Source organism: Danio aesculapii, chromosome 15, assembly GCF_903798145.1.
Source record: "Danio aesculapii chromosome 15, fDanAes4.1, whole genome shotgun sequence".
In the NCBI taxonomy this organism is placed as follows: Eukaryota; Metazoa; Chordata; class Actinopteri; order Cypriniformes; family Danionidae; genus Danio; species Danio aesculapii.
This window is the reverse complement of record NC_079449.1, coordinates 1,206,409-1,232,366: the sequence shown is the minus strand read 5'-3', so window position 1 is coordinate 1,232,366 and position 25,958 is coordinate 1,206,409. Positions and strand designations below refer to the sequence as shown.

The window sequence follows — 25,958 nt, the reverse complement described above, 5'->3', positions numbered from 1 at the left end:
AATACTCATTCAAACCACTTTACCAAAGACTCTTGTTGCGTCCTAATTTGCATACTTATACGTTCTAAAAGCATGTACTTCTTCTCAGGTGTGTACAGGATTATGCATTCAGAAGGTAATGTCCAGACACGTCTTTATGGGAGTTTACTTTGTTGTTGCAGATGAAATATAACGCAGAAAACTTGAGTTAAATATTGTCCAGTTGGCTAGATATTCATTAACAGTCATTCAAACAACTTTACCGAAGACTAACCTTGGCGCACTGTTCCTTTAATTGTTTTTAAACATTCATTTTGTTTACCTGTTGCCCGTAGAAACCGGTCAGGAGTCTCTTGTGATTGGTGGAAGAGTCGTCCATCTCTCCGATCTCGGCCAATCCGTGCAGGTGTGCGCTGATGGAGGCGTCTTCGCTCTTGCTGAGTCCGTTAACGATGATCTCGTAGTGCAGATGACACTGAGGGTCCACTGAGACCCAGGCGTGACCCGCTGCACCAGTGCGCACCGGCGGAGACACCAAAACACCCGCCAGAGGAACCGGCAGCTCTGCAGAGAAAAACAGCAGGTTACATTTAAACACACACACACACACACACACACGTTAATTAATGCGTTCTCTATTTTTATGTCATTTGTGTGATATTTTGAGTATAAGTGTTCATTTATTAAGTTTATAATACAAAAATATCTTCATTTTATTTATTCATACATTTATTTATTATTATATTAAGTTCATAATTTAAATCAAAAAATCTACGCAACGCTACTTTATGCATTCTTTACTTTTATGTCGCAGTTTTTGCAAAAAAACAATTGTTGTACTATTTAAGTGTGTTTTTGAGTATATAAATGTTTTTTTAAATTGTTAATAAAATAAAAATAAATAAATAAAATATTTATTAAGTTAATTAAAAAAATAATAAGAACTAAATGTTGATTAATTATGCATCCTGTAATTTTAAATTGGAGTTTTTTCAAAAAAAGACATTTTTGTACAAAAATGTTAATACAAATTTTAGGTTATGATAAAATTAACGATTAAAAAGATAAAAATGCATTAATATTAATTATTAAAAATAATAATTATAATAAATAAATACAAATAATAATTATTAAAAATATAAAAAAAATATTAATATTAATAGATGTAACAAATTATGCTATAATTACAAAAATTTATATATATATCGTGCTTAAATTCATTTATTTATTTTCCTTCGACTTAATCCCTTTATTTATCAGGAGTCGCCACAGCGCAATTATTCCAGCATATGTTTTATGCAGCGGATTCCCTTCCAGCTGCAACCCAGTAGTGGGAAACACCCATACACACTCATTCACACACACACACACACACACACACACACACACTCATACACTACGACCAAATTAGTTGATCAATTCCCCTATAGCACATGTGTTTGGACTGTGTGGGAAACTGGAGCAACCAGAGGAAACCTACACCAACACAGGGAGAACATGCAAACTCCACACACAATCGCCAACTGACCCAGCTGGGACTGGAACCAGTGACCTTCTTGCTGTGAGGCCACAGTGCTAATGTGTATGTTTTTGGACTGTGGGGGAAACCGGAGCCACCGTGCCACCCCACATGCTTAAATGTAAATATATTTTGATACAGAAACATTGCAATTATAGTAAAATTATGATATTTTTTATGAGTTTTTATTTGTTTTCTTTTGAATTTTTGTTTTGTGTTTCAGTATTTGTGTTAGTTTTTTATGTCTATATCGTTTTCATTGATTATTATTTTTAGTTTTCAGTTTTTGCTGTAGTTTATAAAGTTAAAACACACATTTATAAATAATTTTACTTTGTTATGATGCACTACTAATGGTTTCCTAAAAATAAAATGCTCCAAAACAAAATAACATCAAATGACACAAAATAATTACACTTATTTCAATCTAGTTGTCAATAAAATAAACCTTTTCATCAATTTGCATGCATCAGAATGCTTGTAAATGCAGTTTTCTCTGACCGTTTCTGCGCGCGTCCAGTCCGTTATATGGCAGCAGGCGTATCTGTCCGCGCAGCTCCCCGTCGGGCTGCAGTGCGGTGGCGATGTTGATGAACAGCTCGTTCTGCAGCAGCATGTGTGTGTGTCTGGCCTCCACGCGCCCGCAGCTGCCCGCCGCCCGCTGCTCCGTGAACACTGCCGGGAGCTCATACAGCACGCTGCGTTTGTTGCGACGCCGCGGCTTCATCTCGATGCTTACGCTCAGCACCGCACTGCTCAGACCCGCCACCAGTAGCTGGTAATCCAGAGAGCCGTTCGGGTGCAGAGTGAACACAGCGGAGCCCACACCGCCCGTCTGACCTGGAGTCAGAGCCGCACCGCTCGACAACACACTCTGCAGAGCTATAACACACACAGAAAAACATTCACGTGAGTTACAGACAACTATTCAACTACAATTGTATTTTCCATTTATGACCAAACAAGAAAAGTATCTGAAGTTATGAGCTGAGAATAAAACCTTAAGCACTGAACTGTTACATAGAATAGGATGGCTGGGTGTGTTTTAGACATGCCATGTGGTGTCTAGTTTAAGGTTGTTAACTATCGTCAACTATGTTATCATCAACTGTGTTATTGTCAACTCTGTTAACTATCATCAACTTTGTTATTGTTTACTCTGTTAAATATTGTCAACTGTTAACTATCATCAACTGTGTTATCGTCAACTGTGTTACAGTTAACTATCGTGAACTGTTCTTTCGTCAACTTAACTATCGTCAACTGTGTTATCATCAACTGTGTTATCAACAAACATTAACTATTGTCAACCTTGTTATAAACTGTGTTATCGTCAACTGTAAACTATTAGCAACTGTATTATCATCAGCTGTTACCGTTAACTGTCGTCAACTGTGTTATCATCAACTGTTACCGTTAACTGCGTCAACTATGTTATCATCAACTGTTTACTATCATCAACTGTGTTATCATCAACTGTTAACATTAACTATCGTCAACTGTGTTATCATCAACTGTTTACTATCGTCAACCGTTAACTATTGTCAACTGTTAACTATCGTCAACTGTGTTATCATCAACTGTTAACGTTAACTATCGTCAACTGTGTTATCATCAACTGTTAACGTTAACTATCGTCAACTGTGTTATCAACTTTTTACTATCGTCAACTGTGTTATCATCAACTGTTAACGTTAACTATCGTCAACTGTGTTATCAACTTTTTACTATTGTCAACTGTGTTATCATCAACTGTTACCGTTAACTATCGTCAACTGTGTTATCATCAACTGTTTACTATCGTCAACCGTTAACTATTGTCAACTGTTAACTATCGTCAACTGTGTTATCATCAACTGTTACCGTTAACTATCGTCAACTGTGTTATCATCAACTGTTTACTATCGTCAACTGTGTTATCATCAACTGTATACTATCGTCAACTGTGTTATCATCAACTGTTTACTATCGTCAACTGTGTTATCATCAACTGTTAACGTTAACTATCGTCAACTGTGTTATCATCAACTGTTAACTATCGTCAACTGTTAACTATTGTCAACTGTTAACTATCATCAACTGTGTTATCATCAACTGTTAACGTTAACTATCGTCAACTGTGTTATCATCAACTTTTTACTATCGTCAACTGTGTTATCATCAACTGTTACCGTTAACTATCGTCAGCTGTGTTATCATCAACTGTTACCAGTAACTATCGTCAACTGTGTTTTCGTCAACTGTTAACTATCGTCAACTGTGTTATCATCAACTGTGTTATCATAACCATTAACCATTGTCAACTATGTTATCAACTGTGTTATCGTCAACTGTTAACTATCATCAACTGTGTTATCATCAACTGTTAACGTTAACTATCGTCAACTGTGTTATCATCAACTTTTTACTATCGTCAACTGTGTTATCATCAACTGTTAACGTTAACTATCGTCAACTGTGTTATCATCAACTGTTAACTATCGTCAACTGTTAACTATTGTCAACTGTTAACTATCATCAACTGTGTTATCATCAACTGTTAACGTTAACTATCGTCAACTGTGTTATCATCAACTTTTTACTATCGTCAACTGTGTTATCATCAACTGTTACCGTTAACTATCGTCAGCTGTGTTATCATCAACTGTTACCAGTAACTATCGTCAACTGTGTTATCGTCAACTGTTAACTATCGTCAACTGTGTTATCGTCAACCGTTAACTATTATCAATGGTGTTATTGTCAACCGTTAATTATCGTCAACCGTTAATTATTGTCAACTGTGTTATCATCAACTGTTAACTATCATTAACTGTGTTATCGTCAACTGTTAACTATTGTCAACTGTGTTATCGTCAACCGTTAACTATCGTCAACTGTGTTATCGTCAACTGTTAACTATCGTCAACTGTGTTATCCTCAACCGTTAACTATCGTCAAATGTGTTATCGTCAACTGTTAACTATCGTCAATTGTGTTATCGTCAACTGTTAACTATCGATAACTGTGTTATTGTCAACCGTTAACTATCGTCAACTGTGTTATTGTCAACTGTGTTATCGTCAACCGTTAACTATCGTCAACTGTGTTATCCTCAACCGTTAACTATCGTCAAATGTGTTATCGTCAACCGTTAACTATCGTCAATTGTGTTATCGTCAACTGTTAACTATCGTTAACTGTGTTATTGTCAACTGTTAACTATCGTCAATTGTGTTATCGTCAACTGTTAACTATCGTTAACTGTGTTATTGTCAACCGTTAACTATCGTCAACTGTGTTATCGTCAACTGTGTTACCGACAACTGTGTAAGAATATCATCATCTCTGTTATCGTCGATTTCTGCTGCTGGTTTAGAAAGTTTACCAATGATCAAACAAAATTAGTAAGAGTATCAAATGTTTCCCGTCACATTTAAACATGATATTACATTAATAATGGATTCGATTTACTATAAATCATTCATTTGTTGTTTATCTTTCCAGTTTAATAAAAAATCTTGAAATGAGACTGAGAAAAAGCGACGCTAAACTGTGAGTCCTTCATGTGAAACACTGGTGAACTCCTGCAGGTCAGAGGTCAGCGGTGACGTGATCCTCAGAGATGAGCACACACACACACACACACACACATTCTGACATGCACAAACACACTCTCTCTCACACACACACACTCCTCAGAGACGCGTGGCAGGTAAACACAGAGTTGGAGAGTGCAGGACTGAATTCTTCACACATCACGTCAAGCTGTTCATGCAGCAGCTGCAGACAGAGTGACCTTGGCTGTTTGTGTGTGTGTGTGTGTGTGTGTGTGTGTGTGTGTGTGTGTGTGTGTGTGTGTAATTGAGAGAGAGTGTGAGAGAAAGAGAGAGTGTGAGTTTTTGTGTGTGAGATTGTATGCATGTGTGCGTGAAGAGCATTTGTGTGTGTTTGTATATGAGTGTAAGTGTGTGTGAGTGTTTTTGTATATGAATGTGTGAGTGTTTGTGTGTCAGAGAGTGTCTGTGTGCTTGTCTTGTATGTTTGTTAGTGTGTTTGTGTGCATTTGTTTTTGCATGCAAGTAATTGTGTGTGTGTATGTGTGTGTCTCAGTGATTGTGAGTGTTTCTCAGTAGTTATGTGTGTGTTAGTGTGTGTCTCAGTAATTGTGTGTGTTTCTCAGTGGTTATGTGTGTGTGTTAGCGTGTGTGTGTCTCAGTGATTGTGTGTATCAGTGTGTCTCAGGGATTGTGTATGTGTGTTAGTTTGTGTCTCAGTGATTTTGTGTGTGTATGTGTTAGTGTGTGTCTTAACGATTGTGTATGTGTGTGTTAATGTGTGTCCTGGTGATTGTGAGAGTGTGTTTGTGTTTGTTTGTATGTGAGTGTGGGTGTAAAAGACACACACACACACTGACCTCCTCATAGCTGTAATGTTGATGATGAGCTCAGGATATGTGGACTGATTTATTGGTGACACCGAGATGAAACTGAAGACGCAGTAAATCAGGGTAAAAACAGCGTCCGCCGACAGACTGATGCAGTTACTGATCCTGCCAGATTATTATAACTCACGTCTGCTGCTTTCTGATGCGTTATTAATAAAAGATGACTAAACTAGCTGATACACAAGCATGATTGCGGTTTACAAAATATAATAATATCAAAGTTTCTTCAGTATTTCCACTTAATCTTCCGTTTTTTTTTGTTGCAAGTCTTTATTTTAATTAAAACTTTGTAAATGTATTACAATATTATTGTATAACATATAATTATAAATAATATAATATATATAGGGCGACGCAGTGGCGCAGTAGGTAGTGCTGTTGCCTCATAGCAAGAAGGTCTCTGGTTCGAGCCTCGGCTGGGTCAGTGGGTGTTTCTGTGTAGAGTTTGCATGTTCTCCTTGTGTTCGCATGGGTTTCCTCCAGGTGCTCCGGTTTCCGGTTTACAGGTGAATTGGGTAGGCTAAATTGTCTGTAGTGTATGTGTGTGTGTGAATAAGTGTGTAGGTGTTTCCCAGTGATGGGTTGCAGCTGGAAGGGCATCCGCTGCATAAAACAAATGCTGGAGTAGTTGGTGGTTCATTCCGCTGTGGCGACCCCAGATTAATAAAGGGACTAAGCCAAAAAAGAAAATGAATGAATGAATGAATGAATAATATATATAATTAATAGGGCGATTTATAAGGAAGTTGTAATAATATTATTAATTTTGTTTACGTTTTTATAATTTTGATTACAAGTTAAACGGTAAAATAATATATAATTCTAAAGTGTGATTTATATAGTTGCAGAACTACAGATAATAATAAAAATAATACTCATTTAACAATTATATAAGGTGTTAATAATCTATACCAGAGGTGGGCAAAGTACAGCCCGTGGGTCTTATGCGGCCCGCTGAACACTTTCATCCGGCCCACGAGGGAGTTTTTAAAATGCTGCTTCTGAGTAACGGTTTAGTTTCAGAATTAGCAAATTAAAGATGCAATACAAGTGAACGCCATTTGATGGCAGTATTGCACGCTGTACAGTTAGTGCAACCAGTAGAATTAGAACACACTCTCGGATATTAAAGAGCACTCGACTGTTAATGACTGAAAAGGACAGAAAGCGGTGGGTCTAATATGCCAAGTGTTGCTGTTTTTAAAGACTAAACCTAAGGTGCCGATCACAGCGAACGCGCATTTACAGTCCAAACACGCGAGGTGCACCGCAGTGCTTTTTTGTTGACAAGAAATAAAGAAGCGTGTTGCGCTATTTTATGTTATTAGGCAACGACTGAATCAGCTGGGTATTTTGAGAGAGTGTTGCTGTTGATATTAATATAACTTTATTGTCAGGCTGATTGTTCACAATAACACACTCATAATAACATGACTTGGAATAACATTCTTCCGTTGTATGTCATAGTTTTATAATGACTGATATGAGCATATTAATACAAGCTCAAATCAGATTGTTGTGAATTTGACTCAAATTATCTAATAATTGCTGGTTAATTGTGTTAATATTTGTCATTGAATATATTCTCCATGCATACATCATCTTTAAAAAGTTCTTCTTATCAAGGATTTGTGGTTTTATTAAGTTTTATGATTGATCTGTGTATTCTAAAAGCAGTGCAAATTAGATTATTGTAAATTTGACTGAACAGTAAACTTTAAGAATTATTTTTAATGTGTTAATATTTGAGAGATTTTTTCTATCAGACAATATATTTTCTATTCTCCACAGTAAAATTATTACATTATTATTATTATTATTATTATTATTATTATATTTTAAGGGATTATTTTATTGTTCTATGATGATTGATAAGTAAATATTAATAGCAGTGCAAATTCATTTGACTTGTAAATTTGACTCAATAATAACTAACAAAAATCAGTTTTGTGTTAATGTGACATGTTTCTGTCCGATATTACATGTTCTATGCACACTGCCACTATAAATAAAAGTTCTTATTTAAAGGGTTTGACACTTGGTTTCCAAAACTTGATGTGGCCTTCGGGTCTAAAAAGTTTGCTCATTACTGATCTATACACATGCAAAAGTTTAAAGTAAACATGGTAACACTTCACTTTGATGGTCCATTTGAGTATTTGTAGACTGTCTGCTCAATATCTGCTGATACTGCTCCTTCAACAGACATTTAACTGACTATAAGAAACTTTGTAAGTACATGTCAACTTACACTAACCCTACCCATAACCCCAACCCTAACAGTCTACTTATAATCCAATGAGAATTAGTAGGCATGTAGATGCAATGTAAGCTAAATTCAACAAACAGATCCTCATATAAATAAAGTGTGACCGTAACTATTAATAATTCTGTTTAGATGTTTAGAGTTTAGTTTAAATCAGACAGTAAAACATATTTAAATATGAATAATGTAGTTTGAATTTGGTTTATACATTGTCACTCTCAATATATGACTCTATATACAGTACATATGACTCAGCTCTGTTAAACTGTAGTGTTATGTATCAATAGCTGCTGATTGGTTCACTCACTGTCACATGATCTCCTTCCAGAAATGAATCCCGAGATGTGACGCGGGGTTTGACCTTCAGTCTGGACGGAGATCTGGAGCTGCCCGCGGGACAACCAGAAGAGTTCACGACTGTTCAGATCCGCTAGCACTTCAGCAAAGTCTGAGTCCTGCATGAAACAACACGGTTACACTCACAATCTGAATTCTACTCTTAATGTACATTGCATTTAAAATAATTTGCATTTATAAAGTGCATTGCATTCATAATAATGTGCATTGCATTAATAATATGTATTACAGCTATAATGTGCATTGCAATTATAATGTGCATTGCATTTTATAATAATGTGCATTGCATTAATAATGTGCATTACAGCTATAATGTGCATTGCAATTATAATGTGCATTGCATTTTATAATAATGTGCATTGCATTAATAATGTGCATTACAGTTATAATGTGCATTGCAATTATAATGTGCATTGCATTTTATAATAATGTGCATTGCATTTATAATGTGTATTACAGTTATAATGTGCATTGCATTTTATAATAATGTGCATTGCATTTATAATGTGTATTACAGTTATAATGTGCATTGCATTTTATAATAATGTGCATTGCATTAATAATGTGCATTACAGTTATAATGTGCATTGCAATTATAATGTGCATTGCATTTTATAATAATGTGCATTGCATTTATAATGTGTATTACAGTTATAATGTGCATTGCATTTTATAATAATGTGCATTGCATTAATAATGTGTATTACAGTTATAATGTGCATTGCATTTTATAATAATGTGCATTGCATTAATAATGTGTATTACAGTTATAATGTGCATTGCATTCATAATAATGTGCATTGCATTAATAATGTGCATTACAGTTATAATTTGCATTGCAATTATAATGTGCATTGCATTTTATAATAATGTGCATTGCATTTATAATGTGTATTACAGTTATAATGTGCATTGCATTTTATAATAATGTGCATTGCATTAATAATGTGTATTACAGTTATAATGTGCATTGCATTTTATAATAATGTGCATTGCATTAATAATGTGTATTACAGTTATAATGTGCATTGCATTCATAATAATGTGCATTGCATTAATAATGTGCATTACAGTTATAATTTGCATTGCAATTATAATGTGCATTGCATTTTATAATAATGTGCATTGCATTTATAATGTGTATTACAGTTATAATGTGCATTGCATTTTATAATAATGTGCATTGCATTAATAATGTGTATTACAGTTATAATGTGCATTGCATTTTATAATAATGTGCATTGCATTAATAATGTGTATTACAGTTATAATGTGCATTGCATTCATAATAATGTGCATTGCATTAATAATGTGCATTACAGTTATAATTTGCATTGCAATTATAATGTGCATTGCATTTTATAATAATGTGCATTGCATTTATAATGTGTATTACAGTTATAATGTGCATTGCATTTTATAATAATGTGCATTGCATTAATAATGTGCATTACAGTTATAATGTGCATTGCAATTATAATGTGCATTGCATTTTATAATGTGCATTGCATTTATAATGTGACTTACAGTTATAATGTGCATTTAAAATTATTTAGATCTCATTTATAATGTGCATTGCATTTATAATAATTTTGCATTGCATTAATAATGTGCATTACAGTTATAATGTGCATTGCATTTTATAATAATGTGCATTGCATTTATAATGTGCATTACAGTTATAATTTGCATTTAAAATAATTTAGATCTCATTTATATTGTGCATTGCATTTATAATAATTTTGCATTGCATTAATAATGTGCATTACAGTTATAATGTGCATTGCATTTTTTTATAATGTGCATTGCATTAATAGTGTGCATGACATTACACTTACAATCTGCATTACACTAATAATGTGCATCGCATTTATTATGTGCATTATACTAATAATATGCATTGCATTTATAATGTGCATTAATGTGCATTGCGTTTATAATATGCATTACATTTAAATGTGCATTGCATTTAAATAATGTGCATCACACTAATAACGTGCATCACACATATGTTTATTACACTAATATTGCATTACACTGATAATGTGCATTACAAAAAAAACAATAATCTCCCAATACTGACATCAGAGGTCTGAAGTCTTCATTATGAATGTATTATATGAAGATTAATAGATTGGTAAATGCATATGTGTGTGTGTGTGTGTTATAACTCACATCTGCGGTGATGTTTGCTCGTATTTCTCTCAGCAGGTGTTGTCGATACTGCAGTTTCACTCGCACCGGCACCTTGGCTGAAACAGAAAGAAAAGACTTGATTAATATTTGTTTGATTTTTGTATTTTTTATTTTTTTTTTACATTTTTTATTATTACAAAAAATATACTTTTTTATTGTATTTTTTATTAAATTTGTAAAGTATATATTGTTTTAAATATTTAATTATTATTTTTTGTATTATTTTACATTTAATTGTTTTTATTTTACATTTATACATAATTTTTTCTACATTTTTCATTATTTTATCATTTCATTAAATTATTTAATTTTATTTTAATTATATTTACTGTATTTTTTTATATTTTATTTTTCATTAAATATTTTATTCATATTTTTGTTGTATTTTCTATTTAATTTGATTTTTTTTCATTTTATATTTATACATTTATTTATTCGTGAATGTTTTTGCATTTTATTATTCTTTTTTATTTCAATTATTAAATTTCATGACATGATTTTCGGTGTGTACTCACAGCTCCCCTGAGGAACGAGTCCCTGCATAATCAGAATGAAATGCAGATTGTTTTCGGTGTCACTGAGCGTCAACATGGCGATTCCACCCATCCCAGAATGCACCTCATCAGACGTCAGGATTGCACTGAACGTTTCTGTCAGCGAAACCACAGGAAACTGATGTTAAACTCCAAAAAACGTAAAACAGAAAGCAGGTTTACGTAAGTATTAATGCGCACCGGCAAACAGCGCTCTGTGTTTGATTATTCTGCCCTGAAGCTCCTCCTTCCTGTTGTCAGCGGTTGTCATGGAGATGTGCAGTTGCTCCGCCTCCAGCTGCCGCATGTGAGATTTCGGCACATTCTTCCAGATGCCGCAGATCTGCATATCAAACACAATTAAACAATTAATTTTATTGTTAATTTTTGTTATCATTTCATTTCAGTATCCCCGAATTTGTCATTTTGTTTCATAATTCTCGAAATGTATCTTTATCCTCGAAACTGAATGAGTTTATACTTATTTATACATTTGATTTCAAGGTTTTTTCTCAAAACACAACGACTTCATTCTTGAAATGTATTAATTATATTCGCAACGTTTATATTTTAACACCATTTTTCTTGAGTTTAATCTTGCATTATAAGGACTTTAATTTTGTATTTTATTATTGCTTGACCATGAACCTCTTCTGTAGTTAAGAAATGTTTCCTTGGCAACTACTTTTTAAAATAAAATGTACTTTTTTATTTTAGATATAATTAGCGATAGTAACTCACCATGTCGTTATCAGCCTGCGGGACTCTGAACTCAAACGCCGTGTTTCCGTCAGTGTCCAGAAACGCGATGAGACTCGGTCTGTTAATTCTGAGACACCACAGAACAATAACGTGAGTAAGTACAACAATAAACGAGTAGTAAACACTCTTCATTTGACCCGCGACGCCACGTCTGATGCGTGTTTTACCTCTGGAAAGTGATGGAGAAAGTCAGACTGGTTCGAGAAAGCGTAAATCTGGCCCGCGCGACGCCACTGGAGCTTGGCAGCCAGGAGTCTGTCACACCCGTCAGCAGCGCCACAAAATCTAATGAAAAAAACACATTTGAGTGACATTTAACTATCGCCAACTGTGTTAACTATTGTCAACTATGTTATCGTCAGCTCAGCTCTTATCGTCAACTGTGTTAACTATCGTCAACGTTGTTATTGTCAGCTCAGCTCTTATCGTCAACTCTGTTAACTATCATTAACTTCTGTTATCGTTAATTCTGTTAACTATTGCCAATTCTGTTAACTATCGTCAACGTTGTTATTGTCAGCTCAGCTCTTATCGTCAACTCTGTTAACTATCATTAACTTCTGTTATCGTTAATTCTGTTAACTATTTCCAATTCTGTTAACTATCGCCAACTGTGTTAACTATTGTCAACTTTGTTATCATCAGCTCAGCTCTTATCGTCAACTGTTAACTATCGTCAACTGTGTTATCATCAATTCAGTTAACTAACGTCAATCTGTTATTGTCAGCTTAGCTCTTATTGACAATTCTGTTAACTATTGTCACCTCTCTTATCGACAACTCTCTTAACAATCATCAACTCTGTTAACTATCGTCAACTTTGTTAATTCATCTGTTAACTATCATCAACTTTTTTTCATCAACTCAGTTAACTAACATCAGTGCTGTTATCGTCAACTGTTAACTATCGTCAACTCTGTTAACTATCATCAACTCTGTTATCGTCAACTCTGTTAACTATCATCAACTTTTATCATCAACTCAGTTAACTATCGTCAGTGCTGTTATCGTCAACTCTGTTAACTATCATCAACACTCTTATCATCACCACTGTTAACTATCATCAACTGTTATCGTCAACTCTGTTAACTATCATCAACTCAGTTAACTATCGTCAGTGCTGTTATCGTCAACTCTTGTCAACTGTGTTAACTATCGTAAACTGTGTTATCATCAACTGTTTACTATCGTCAACTGCTATTATCAGCTCTATTAACTATCAACTCTGTTATTGTAATCTCTGTTAACTATTGTCAACTGTGTTATTGTCAACTCTAGTTATCGTCAACTATGCTACTGGTTCAAAAAAATGTGTTAATCGTTAATAATAAACTTTAATAATCGTCAAAGCACCAAAACACTTAATTTAAGCTATAATCAAAATTATTTCCAAAACAGTCATCAGCCAAACTACATAATAGTGAGCCCTTTTGGAGACTCACCGGTGGCGCTGTCTCGAGTGCTGGTGTCCTCGGAGCTGATGTACGATCTGTCGTTGTAGGATTTGTGCAAATCGTCATCTTTTTCCTGGAAGAAATCAAATAGTGACTCGACCTCCTTCCTCCCAGAGTCGCCTGCGAAAAAAAAAACACATTTAAATTCTGTCGTCGTTAGCTGTGTTTTCACCAAGAGATTTATGGACAAAACTGGAATATGGCATAAACATTAGTGAATAAAGCAGCGTTTCCATCACATGAGAAACAAAAGAGAAGAAAATAATCAGTTCCTGATAAACTTTAAACAAATAATCATCAGAGAAATGCAGTTGAGTTTTAGTATTTACAATTTTAGTATTAAGTTGAAAAAAAAACTTGAAGTAATTTAAAGGGACAGTTCACCCAAAATGTGAGTTCTGTCATCATTTATTCTCCTTTTACTCATTTCAAACCTTTTTAAGTTTCTTCTGTTGAACACTAAAAAAGACATTTTGAAGAATGCTTAAAACCTGTAACCATTGACTTCCATAGTATTTGTTTTTCCTACTATGCAGTATTTTTCAACCCTCTCTCTCTCGAGAGAGAGAGTAAATAGTGAGTACATTTTCATTCTTGAGTGAACTATCCGTTTAAGCTTTAATGCAATGGGTTTTTCTAAGTATTATTTTACGCAATTTTTCAAAATTATTATTATTTTTAATGTATAATGTCCCTCACAAACTAGCAGAAAGCACAATGAAGCCAATGTTTAAAAGCCCGAACGTTCCAGCATCCATAAACATGAGCGCTTTTACACCCAACGACCATCCGTCCACACTTTCTGTCATCTGTCACTCAGAAAAACACTGTTGGACACAAGTTTCCATCTTTCTTTCACACAGTTTTCCTTTCCGAATGATGGTGTGACGGCATTCCACAAACGCCAGACTGTGTTTCCATTTGTTCACCATCTGTAGAAACACACACACTCACCTTTTGGGCATGTTTTGCAGCAGTGTCCGGGAAGCAGGACCGGATCGTCGCAGGTCGGATCTGGACAGTCCTGTTTCATATTCCTGCAGCTCACCTTCCCGAAAACCTTCCCTCGCCGGCTCCTCTGCTGCTCGGAGACAAATAACATGTCCAGGTGAGTCTTGTTTGTTTATTTATTTTATAATTTTATTATAATAATAACAAGTATAGAATTCTTAAAAAAATATTCTGAACTTTAATAACAATAACAATAATGACATATTTAATTAATCTAGAATTATATTATAATTATATATTAAATGTAAATACATTCAAATTAATGCAATAAAAATAACATTCATTCATTTATTTTTTCTTCGGCTTAGTCCCTTATTTATCAGGGTCGCCACAGCGGAATGAACCGCCAACTTATCCATGCCCTTCCAGCCGCAACCCATTACTGGGAAACAAGCATACACACTCATTCACACACACACTCATACACTACGGCCAATTTAGTTAATCAATTCATCTATAGCGCATGTGTTTGTACTGTGGGGGAACTGGAAAACTCGGAGGAAACCCACGCCAACACGGGGAGAACATGCAAACTCCACACAGATATGCCAAATGGCTCAGCTGGGACTCGAACCAGTGACCTTCTTCCTGTGAAGTGACAGTGCTAACCACCGTGTCACCCATAAAACTAACAATACATAATAATTAAACAGCAATACAGAATATGTCGATTGTATCATATGGATTAAGTTTAGTCAAGTTTTTACTACAAAGCAATTCTACAGAAGGCAATTCGAATTCAATATGGAGTAAATTCGGGTTACTGTGTGAATATAAAAAAAGCAAACTTAATTATGAATTTACGTTAGTTTTATTTGTTCAGCAGCTCTACAGAATACAACTGTGCCATTTTATAACAATTTGGATTTAATATGAATTCAATTTAGATATAGTGTGAATGTTGCGACTCTAAGAATGCAATTTACATTCAATATGGATTATATTCAGTTTAGTTACAGTGTGAATGCTGCAAAGGTAATAATATATGAAACTAATAAAATTATATTTGTTAAGCAACTCTAAAAAAACTATTCAAATTCAATATAGATTCAGTTAGTCAAGTATTTTTTATAAAGCAACTCTACAGTAGGCAATTCAGATTCAATATGGAGTAAATTTGGTTTACTGTGTAAATGCTAAGTTAATTATTAATTATGAAACTACATCAGTTTTATTTGTAAAGCAGCTTTTCAGAAGCCATTTGTGCCATTTTACAACTATTTAGATTCAATATGAATTCAGTTTAGATGTGTGAATGTTGCAACTCTACAAGAAAGCAATTCATATTCAATATGGATTCAGTTCAGTTTAGTTACAGTGCGAATGCTGCAAAGTTAATATATTAAACTAATACAATTTCATTTGTAAAGCAACTCTAAAAACAATTCAGTCTAGATTCAGTTTAGTCAAGTTTTTACTATATAGCAATTCTACAGAAGGCAATTCGGATTTAATATGGAGTAAATTCGGGTTACTGTGTGAATATAAAAAAAGCAAACTTAATTAATTATGAAACTATGTCAGTTTTATTTGTAAAGCGGCTCTACAGAAGACAACTGTGCCATTTTATAACAATTTGGATTTAATATGAATTCAATTTAGATATAGTGTGAATGTTGCAACTAAGAATGCAATTCACATTCAATATGGATTAAATTCAGTTTAGTTACAGTGTAAATGCTGCAAAGGTAATAATATATGAAACTAATAAAATTATATTTGTTAAGCAACTCTAAAAAAACTATTCAGATTCAATATAGATTCAGTTAGTCAAGTATTTTTTATAAAGCAATTCTACAGTAGGCAATTCAGATTCAAAATGGAGTAAATTTGGTTTACTGTGTAAATGTAAAAAATGCTAAGTTGATTAATTATGAAACTACAACAGTTTTATTTGTAAAGCAGCTTTTCAGAAGCCATTTGTGCCATTTTACAACTATTTAGATTCAATATGAATTCAGTTTAGATGTGTGAATGTTACAACTCTACAAGAAAGCTATTCACATTCAATATGGATTCAGTTTAGTTTAGTTACAGTGTGAATGCTGCAAAGTTAATATATTAAACTAATACAATTTCATTTGTAAAGCAACTCTAAAAACAATTCAGTCTAGATTCAGTTTAGTCAAGTTTTTACTATATAGCAATTCTACAGAAGGCAATTCGGATTTAATATGGAGTAAATTCGGGTTACTGTGTGAATATAAAAAAAGCAAACTTAATTAATTATGAAACTACGTCAGTTTTATTTGTTCAGCAGCTCTACAGAATACAACTGTGCCATTTTATAACAATTTGGATTTAATATGAATTCAATTTAGATATAGTGTGAATGTTGCAACTCTAAGAATGCAATTCACATTCAATATGGATTAAATTCAGTTTAGTTACAGTGTGAATGCTGCAAAGGTAATAATATATGAAACTAATAAAATTGTATTTAAGCAACTCTAAAAAAACATTTCAGATTCAATATGGATTCAGTTGGTCAAGTATTTTTTATAAAGCAACTCTACAGTAGGCAATTCAGATTCAATATGGAGTAAATTTGGTTTACTGTGTAAATGTAAAAAATGCTAAGTTGATTAATTATGAAACTACATCAGTTTTATTTGTAAAGCAGCTTTTCAGAAGCCATTTGTGCCATTATACAACTATTTAGATTCAATATGAATTCAGTTTAGATGTGTGAATGTTGCAACTCTACAAAAAAAGCAATTCACATTCAATATGGATTCAGTTCAGTTTAGTTACAGTGTGAATGCTGCAAAGTTAATATATTAAACTAATACAATTTCATTTGTAAAGCAACACTAAAAACAATTCAGTCTAGATTCAGTTTAGTCAAGTTTTTACTATAAAGCAACTCTACAGAAGGCAATTTGAATTCAATATGGATTCAATTTGGTTTAGTTGCAGTGTGAATGTAAAAATGCAAACTTGGTTAATTATAAAACTAATTCAATTTTATTTGTAAAGCAGCTCTACTAAAGCCATTTGTGCCATTATGTAACAATTTAGATTCAATAAGGGTTCGGTTTAGAGATGGTGTGAATGTTGCAACTCCATAGAAGGCAATTCAGATTAAATAAGGATTCAGTTCAGTTTACTGCGTGATTATGAAATGCAAACTTAATTAATTGTGAAACTAATTCAGTTTTACTTGTAAGCAGCTCTACAAAGGACAACTGCTATTATATAACAATTCAGATTTAATTTGAATTTAATTTAGATATGGTATAAATGTTGCAACTCTACAAGAAGGCAATTCACATTTAATATGGATTCAGTTCAGTTACACTGTGAATGTTTCAAAATTCAACAGTTATGTAGCTAATTTGATGTTGTTTTTAAAGCAACTTTACAGAAACAATTCAGATTTAATATGAATTCAGTTTATTCAGTTTTCTAGCTACACTACAGAAGGCAATTCGGATCCAATATGGATTCATTTCAGTTTACAGTGTGAATGTAAAAATGCAAACTTGATCAATTATGAAACTAATTCACAACTGTGCCATTATATAACAATTTAGATTTAATAGGAATTCAATTTAGAAATGGTGTGAATGTTGCAACTCTGCAAGAAGGCAATTCAGATTCAATAAAGATCTAAAAATGCAAACTTGATTATTGATGAAGCTACTTCAGTTTTATTCATGAATCATCTATACTGAAGCGTTTGTGCCATTAATCAGCAATTTACATTCAATATGAATTCAGCTTATATACAGTGTGAATGTTGCAACTCTGCAAAAAGGCAATTCGGATTGAACATGGATTGCGAAGTGTACAATGCATAACTTACCGGCTCACAATGACACATAACACAGTGCATCACACCAAACGGCTCTCCGAGATCTGGATGCCACGTGTCTTCCAGAGAGTAAAAGCGGCCACCGAAGGAGCAACCTGATTGAGACAATAAACAAAGAGCAGCGTGAGACTTTCGAGACGTTTACCCACATTTGTGTCTGGAATCGGGAATGTGAAGAAATCCGCTTCGAATGGCCCTTTTCCGAGCCAAACCTTCAAGAGCACCAACTAAAACGAGTCGTCCTCCAAACGAAATCACATTTGCACATTCCCATGTTTCAGTAACCAAAACATCTCCTCGGCTTTGTTTTGAAGACGGAATGAGAGATTGGAGTAAATTTGGCCTTTATTGCATGTGAAATGAGGTCAGTGATCATCAGTTGCCGTTTACAGCCTGCATTTTATAGAGCGAGACTATTAAACAATTTATTGTTAAGCTAAACACTTTCAAAGACACGCACGTAAACTGTCATATAAGGAGGTACATCATAATAAATGCCCACAGCTTGTGCCATTGCATTAAAGCAATGATGTTTGTGAGGTTATTAAAGTTTGCATCGATGGTTTTATACAGAATACAACTTTTTTTCTGTGCACTCACCATTAAATTGATTCTAATTGCAATCCAAATGGCTTTTATAAGACATTTAAGTATTTAAATACCTTTCATAAAACATAAAAAGCCTAACTGGCATCTAATAAATAATATAGCGAGGAAAAATGTTAATATAAAAACACTGTTTTGAGATTTCTAAGGTTTTAAAATGAGTGATGTCTTTATCACACCTTATGCATTGATAATTGCAACTTTTAAGCAAAACAAGCTTATTCTACTTTTGACACCTGATTAAAACCAGGAAAATGGTTCTGAATGGAAAAGTACCATGCCTTTTAAAAATCTAAAGAATCGATAATGATAATAAATGATCATGATTAACATCACAATGATGAAAATAGCAACTCAAGAATAATTTACAGCTAAATATTTAGGAAAAATTACATTTTATATATATATAATTGGTTCTACGTTCTTTAAAAAACGTCATTGTGGCTTTATTTTAATTTGTTTATTTTTATGTCTTATATTTATATCTTTTAAACACCAGATGCATGGATGTTTTTCTGCAAAAATAGAGATTAAAAGTACTTTCTGGAGGTTTTGGCTCCAGTTTTTTCATTAGATAGAAATAAAAAGGTTGTAATTGGAACCAAATTGGCATTTTTTTGTAATGTTATTTAAAAGCATCTGGTTATTTAAATACCTACAAATAGAGAAGCAAGAACACTTACGGCTAAATGTTTATTATAAGACAATTATTGAATATATTTTGAAGTTAAAAACTATTATAGCTCATTCTACATTCTGCGATGATGTTTGAGTTCCCAATAAACTACAGATTAACATTTATTTTTTTAAAGGGTTTTGGCTCCAGCTTTTTACTTCAATACAAATGAAAAGGTTTTAATTGGAAAGCAAAGGGATTTAGTTTTATTATATGCTCCTTTGAAAACATCTGATGCTTTAAAGACCTAAAACATGAAAAAACGTATCTTCCAAAAAACCATAAATCAACTCAAGAACAATTGAAGTATTGAAGAACCTTTTAGATGTTATAATTGGTGCCATGTTCTTCAAGTCTGTTTTAGATTTCTTGTTTTGCTCTTTCTCCATCAGATACACACACAAAAGCTTCTATTTACCCAAATGAAAAAATACTACAGTAATTTACAGTAAAAACTAGTGTTTTAACTATACTATAGTGAAACACTTAAATTAATTTGTTGTGGTAATTCTATAGTTGCTAATTGGTAATAAAACAACTATAGTAATATAAACAAATTGCCAAGAAATACACCAGAGATTATTGTAGTAAGCTTAATAGTTAATGTTACAGTATGTTGGAGCATACATTATCAAAGAGTTATAAATACTATTATATATATGCAGTATAATACACTGTAATATAGCCAAATTGCTATATTTATATGGTTATATGCTATTTAAAAGGCATCTGTTGTTTTAAAGACCTCAAATGTTAAACTTAGCTTCCAAATAACAATTTAGCTAGATTGAAGTGAAGTTGGTTTTATGTTGAAACTCGTGTCAATATCTCTATTGTTTATTATACTATTTTGAATATTAGGTCTGAAATCACATGCCAGTATGACTTTAAAACAACATTAGCACTATTTATTTGACTGTGAACAATGTTGATAGTCATTGGATGCTAATATCCTATTTAGAATTTGTAATTAATATTTCTCTTCTGATGTATTTTATTAAGTAGAAAGTCCAAATGTGAATAAAGCAAACCTTACCTCAATCGGTAGAAACTAAAGTAAGTTATACTAAAGCATTTATTACACTTCATCACTTCAGGATAGGAAATATTTCAATATGCTGGAGCATTCATTATCAAACAGATGTAAATACTATAATATATATACAATATAATACACTGTACTATAACAAAATATACTTATATAGTTATTTTAAAAGAATCTGGTGTTTTAAAGATAAACCCAGTTTCCAAATAAGATTATAGCCACTACAAACTCAAGAGCAAAGCCCAAAACTTTAAGAAGAAGCTGTACTGTACTTTGTGGGTTACAGTATTGTTATATAATGCTGTTTTCTCTTACCGGATAATCCTTTGGAAATCATGGGTTCTCTCTCGGGCTGGATGGGCAGCGCGGGTGTCTTGAGTCTCGATCCGTGAATAGATGCGATAACAACGGACAGCAGAATCAACAGCAGCCCCTCCATCATCCACACTACCCTCAACTCCTCAGACAAACACTATCGCTAATAATACCGCACAGATCGACAATATTCTATCAGAAAGTACAGTTCGGCGAGTTTTGGAGCTCTGACTGGAGTTTCTGTGTTTATATTAATGTTGTGTGGTGTCTGTGCGCGATCTGCGTTTGCGCTCCTGCTCTAACGGCTCCCGCTTTTATACGGCGCTCGTGGAGGGGGCGTGGCTTTGATGCCCAGAACTTCACCTGCGAATATTGATTTAATACGCATTCACGTAAAATAGGAAAATGTTTTACACAGCGGATGCAACCTAGTGCTGGGAAACACCTATACACACTCATTTACACACACACACTAAGGCCAATTTAGTTCATCAGTTCCCCTATAGCACATGTGTTTGGACTGTGGGGGAAACCGGAGCACCCGGAGAAAACATGCAAACTCCACACAGAAACACACACTGGGACTTGAACCAGCATCCTTCTTGCTGTGAGGCCACAGTGCTAACCACTGAGCCACCGTGCGTCCTTTTAGTATCATTGTGTGACTAATTCTAGTTTATATAGTCGATGAGTTTTACAAGTATGAGCAAACTCAATGTTGAGTCAAAAATAAGGACAAACTCAAGAACTGGGTTAAATTGGGCATTTTTTTCTAATTTGAGTTGAAATAACCCAGCATTATTAAAGTCTAAAAATGTGTCAGAAAAAGGAAAAGTGCAGCTTAAATGCTGAAGGAATGGACATAAAGGCTATTTGTTGATTATTTCATCCTAAACAATACTGGGTTGTTTTAAAACAAATATGGGTCAAACCTAGCATTGAGTCAAAATATGGACAAACTCAACCATTTGGTTAAATTTGGCCATTTGGGTTTAAATAATCCAGAATTTTTTTATTAAATATGTACAAACCCAAATGCTGAGTCAAATACATTTTATTCAAAAGGTTAACCCATTTTGGTTGAAATAACCCAGCATTTGTTTAGAGTCTAAAAGTGTTAGAATGAGGAAAAGTGTGGCATAAATTCCAAATAAATTCAAATAAAAACTAATCATTTGCTCTCTGACAAATACTGGGTTGTTTTAACCCAAATATGGACAAACCCAGCAATGAGTTAAAATATGAACAAACTCTACCTATGGGTTAAATTTATTCTCAATTTGGGGTGAAACAAACCATCAAATATTGATAAACTCAAATGTTGGGTTAAATACATTTAATTGAAAAGATTAACCAGGTGGGATTTGTATTTGACCAAAATATGATTGAAATAACCCAGCATATTTTAGGGTCTACAAATTTGTCAGAACAAGGAAAAGTACTGCTTAGATGAAAACGAGAGCTATTTGTTGGTTCTTTCACCGTAAACAATGATGGGTTGTTTTAACCCAATTATAGGTCAAACCAGGCAAGCCTAAATTTTGAGAAAATTTAGTCATTGGGTTATATTTGGCTCTTTTTCATAATTTGGGTAAAATAACCCAGAATGTTAGGGTCTAAAAATGTTTCGGAAAAAGGAAAAGTGCAGCTTAATGCAGGAGAAATTAAAAAATATATGTATTTGGTTGTTTTAACACAAATATGGGTCAGATGTTGGGTTAAATTTGGGCATTTTTCCTAATTTGGGATTAAATAAACCAGCATTTTTATATCAAATATGGACAAACCCAAATATTGGGTTATATAAATTTTATATAAATAGAGGACTGAAATAACCCAGAATTTTTTTGAGTCTATTAATGTGTCAGAAAGAGGAAAAGTGCAGCTCAAATACTGGAGAAATTATATTTGTTGGCTTTTTCACTCAAAAAATACAGTGTTGTTTTTAACCCAGATGTGGATCAAACCTAGCACTGAGTCAAAATATGGACAAACTCAACCACTGGGTTAAATTTGCCACTTTTTATTATATGGGTTGAAATAACCCAGCATGTTTTAGAGGCTAAAATGTGACAAAATTAGGATTTAATTTAATTAAAATAAAGGCTATTTGTTGATTGTTTACTTCTAAAAAAATGCTGGGTCAAACATAGCATTGAGTCAACCATCGGGTTAAATTTGGCACTTTTTTCTAATTTGAGTTTAAATAACCCAGAGAAAAATTTGTCAGAAAAAAGAAAAGGGCAGCTTAAATGCTGAAGAATTTTTTTTTTCATTCTTAAAAAACCGGGTCCATTTAATCCAAATATGGACAAACCCAACCATTGGGTTAAACTTGGGGCTTTTCCATAATTTGGGTTGAAATAACTTGGCATTAGAGTCTAAAAAATGTATCAGAACTAGGAACAATAATAAAAAAATAAAGGCTATTAGTTGATTCTATACTGCTGGGTTGTTTTAAAAAATACTGGGTTGTTTTAACCCAAATATGGGTCAAACCGAGCGCTAAGTCAAAAAATGGACAAACTCAAATTTGGGCCTTTTTCTAATATGGGTTGCAATTAGCAAGCTTTATTAGGGTCAAAAATGTGTCAGAAAGAGGAAAAGTGCTGATTAAATGTGGCAAAAATTTTATTATTTCTTAATTCTTTTACTAAAAATGCTGGGTCATTTTAACCTCAATACTGGTCAAACCTAGTGTTGAGTCAACATATGTACATTAAGTTAAATTTGGTTCTTTTTCCTAATTTGTGTTAAAAATTAGCCAGCATTTTATGTATTTACAGTGTGTGTGTGCGTGTGTGTGTGTGTGTGTGTGTGTGTGTGTCTGTTTGTGTGTGTGCATGCTCTTCATTTGAATGCGCTGGAAGCTCTATCAGCCCCCTGCTTAAATCAAAGGCTGAGCAGGAGTCCTTTATTCCTCTGCACTTCCTACACAAGAAACCCCCTGAATGCATGAGAAGAACCAGTCTCTTTCTTTCAGCAGAACAATGACAGTTCTCTAGGAACCAAAAGCAATTATATTTCCCTCACTAGGACAAACTCTTGATGACGAGGAGAAACTCGGCCACTTTTGAAGTGAAAAGCGAGCCCTTACAGAATCATACAGACTTCATTTATACTTTCATCTCGTTAACCTCAAAAGATCAAGGCTTTTGTTGTTTGCTAATTGATTTCCTTTTCAAGTAATTGATGCTTTTAATGTTGCTTTTTGATTAACGCAGAGCATAGGCTAGAAATAGGGTTTATTTACATTTAAAGTTGTTTTATGTAAAGTAATTAGTTAAGTTGTTTATTAATTACCTACTACACTGTAAAAAAATCCTGGTTGCCTTAAATTTTTAAGCTGAATCAAATTAACCTTATGAGTCTATTGAACTCATACTATGTTAAACTGACTTAAAACAGCTCGTGTAAATCATAAAATTAAGTTGGAACATGATTGACTTAGTTTATTAAGTTACAATGACCTAAAAACATGCTGTCAGAACTATAATTGATCATAATTTTTATAGTGTAGGGGTTAAAAAAAATAATAAGTAAAATAAACTAAAAGTATTTGATTATTTTGTTAACTAAAAGTATTTTTAAAATCAAATACTTCTTAAATTAGATGTAAAAACGTAAAAATAAACTATTAAATTAAATAAAATTACTAAAATTAAAATGCAGAAAACTGTACAGGTATATTTACTAATAAGAAATGCTACGATATTTAAAAAAATCATTAAAATAACGTTACTAAAAACTATATAGGTATGTTTACTCATTTAAAATAAGGAATAAAATACTAAAACGAAAATTAGAATAACTATTTACACTGTAAAAAACCTATATGATCAATTAGTTCTGACAGCATATGTTTTTAATTCGTTGTAACTTATTAAAATAAGTTAATCATGTTCTAACTTAATTTTATAAGCTACGCCAACTGTTTTAAGTTAGTTTAACCAACGTTAATTTAATTCAGCTTAAAAAATAAGGCAATCAGGATTTATTTTACAGTATAGACAGTTTTACTAATTTAAAATAAGAAATGTGACCCTAAAGCTTTAAAAGAAATCAAATAATAATAATTAAATAAAAATGTAAAATTATATGTGTATATATAAATATATTTATATTATTATATATTTATATATATATATATGTGTTATATATTATTTAGATGCACTAAACTAAATGTATAATTAAAAATTAAGTCATTAAACTCATTGAATAAAATCGCCAAAACTCACTTTTTAGAAAGAGAAAAGTGGAAAACAACAATCAAACCTAATTATCAAAACACCAGTAGTTGCTGAAACTAGTTGTAATGGGTTAAATCAGGTGGAAATAGCTCTTTAAGACAACAATCGCAGATTAACGCGTGTTTACAATGCAAGATAACATCAATCGGAAATAAAGCTCGACATATTTGCTTCAAACTCCAACAACCAAAATAATAGAAATAAAATAATAATAATAATAATAATAATAATAACAATAATAATAATAATAATAATAATAATAATAATAATAATAATAATAATACACTCAAAATAATGCTGTGTTGTTGTAACTGAACATTGGGTTGAAAAGTGTAATTTAAAATACATTTTATACATTGAGTGTGAAGATAATAGCTTAATAATAATACACTCTATGTTTAATAATGTTGTCATTAGACTATATTTATTATTAGTAGGACACCAAAAACATAACCCATGGTTGGGTCAAATGGACAAAAGTTTAACTTTTAATTTTTATTCAATTAGGCCTACGTTTAAATAAAAAATTCAACCCAAAGTTGGATTACGACAACTCATCATGGTAATGATAACAATAAATGATGCTAATAATAAATAATGATGATAATAATAGGCTAATAGGTTTTGTAGATCGTGTTGGATGGTCTTCCCTCTCTCTGTGTGAGTGATTATGGGGTCATTTCCCCTCCACAGGGTTTGAAAGGCTCTAAATGATGGCGGATAATGGAATAATAAAATAACAAACT

General features: G+C 32.9%; 1 protein-coding gene across 1 annotated transcript in view; it reads right to left on the bottom strand.

The window, feature by feature from the left end:
• The window catches only part of chrd (chordin), a 33,896-nt gene extending 12,663 nt beyond the window's left edge, over positions 1–21,233 (bottom strand). The window contains exons 1-12 of the mRNA XM_056473514.1: positions 20,963–21,233; positions 18,312–18,415; positions 14,447–14,573; positions 13,481–13,612; positions 12,206–12,323; positions 12,018–12,105; positions 11,478–11,619; positions 11,259–11,393; positions 10,723–10,799; positions 8,498–8,645; positions 2,000–2,380; positions 302–543 (exon numbers count right to left, since the gene is read on the bottom strand). Coding sequence (XP_056329489.1) covers positions 302–543; positions 2,000–2,380; positions 8,498–8,645; positions 10,723–10,799; positions 11,259–11,393; positions 11,478–11,619; positions 12,018–12,105; positions 12,206–12,323; positions 13,481–13,612; positions 14,447–14,573; positions 18,312–18,415; positions 20,963–21,089 — 1,821 coding nt within the window. The 5' untranslated portion in view covers positions 21,090–21,233. The remainder of the gene's footprint in view (positions 1–301; positions 544–1,999; positions 2,381–8,497; positions 8,646–10,722; positions 10,800–11,258; positions 11,394–11,477; positions 11,620–12,017; positions 12,106–12,205; positions 12,324–13,480; positions 13,613–14,446; positions 14,574–18,311; positions 18,416–20,962) is intronic.
• Between the last annotated feature and the right edge of the window lie 4,725 nt (positions 21,234–25,958).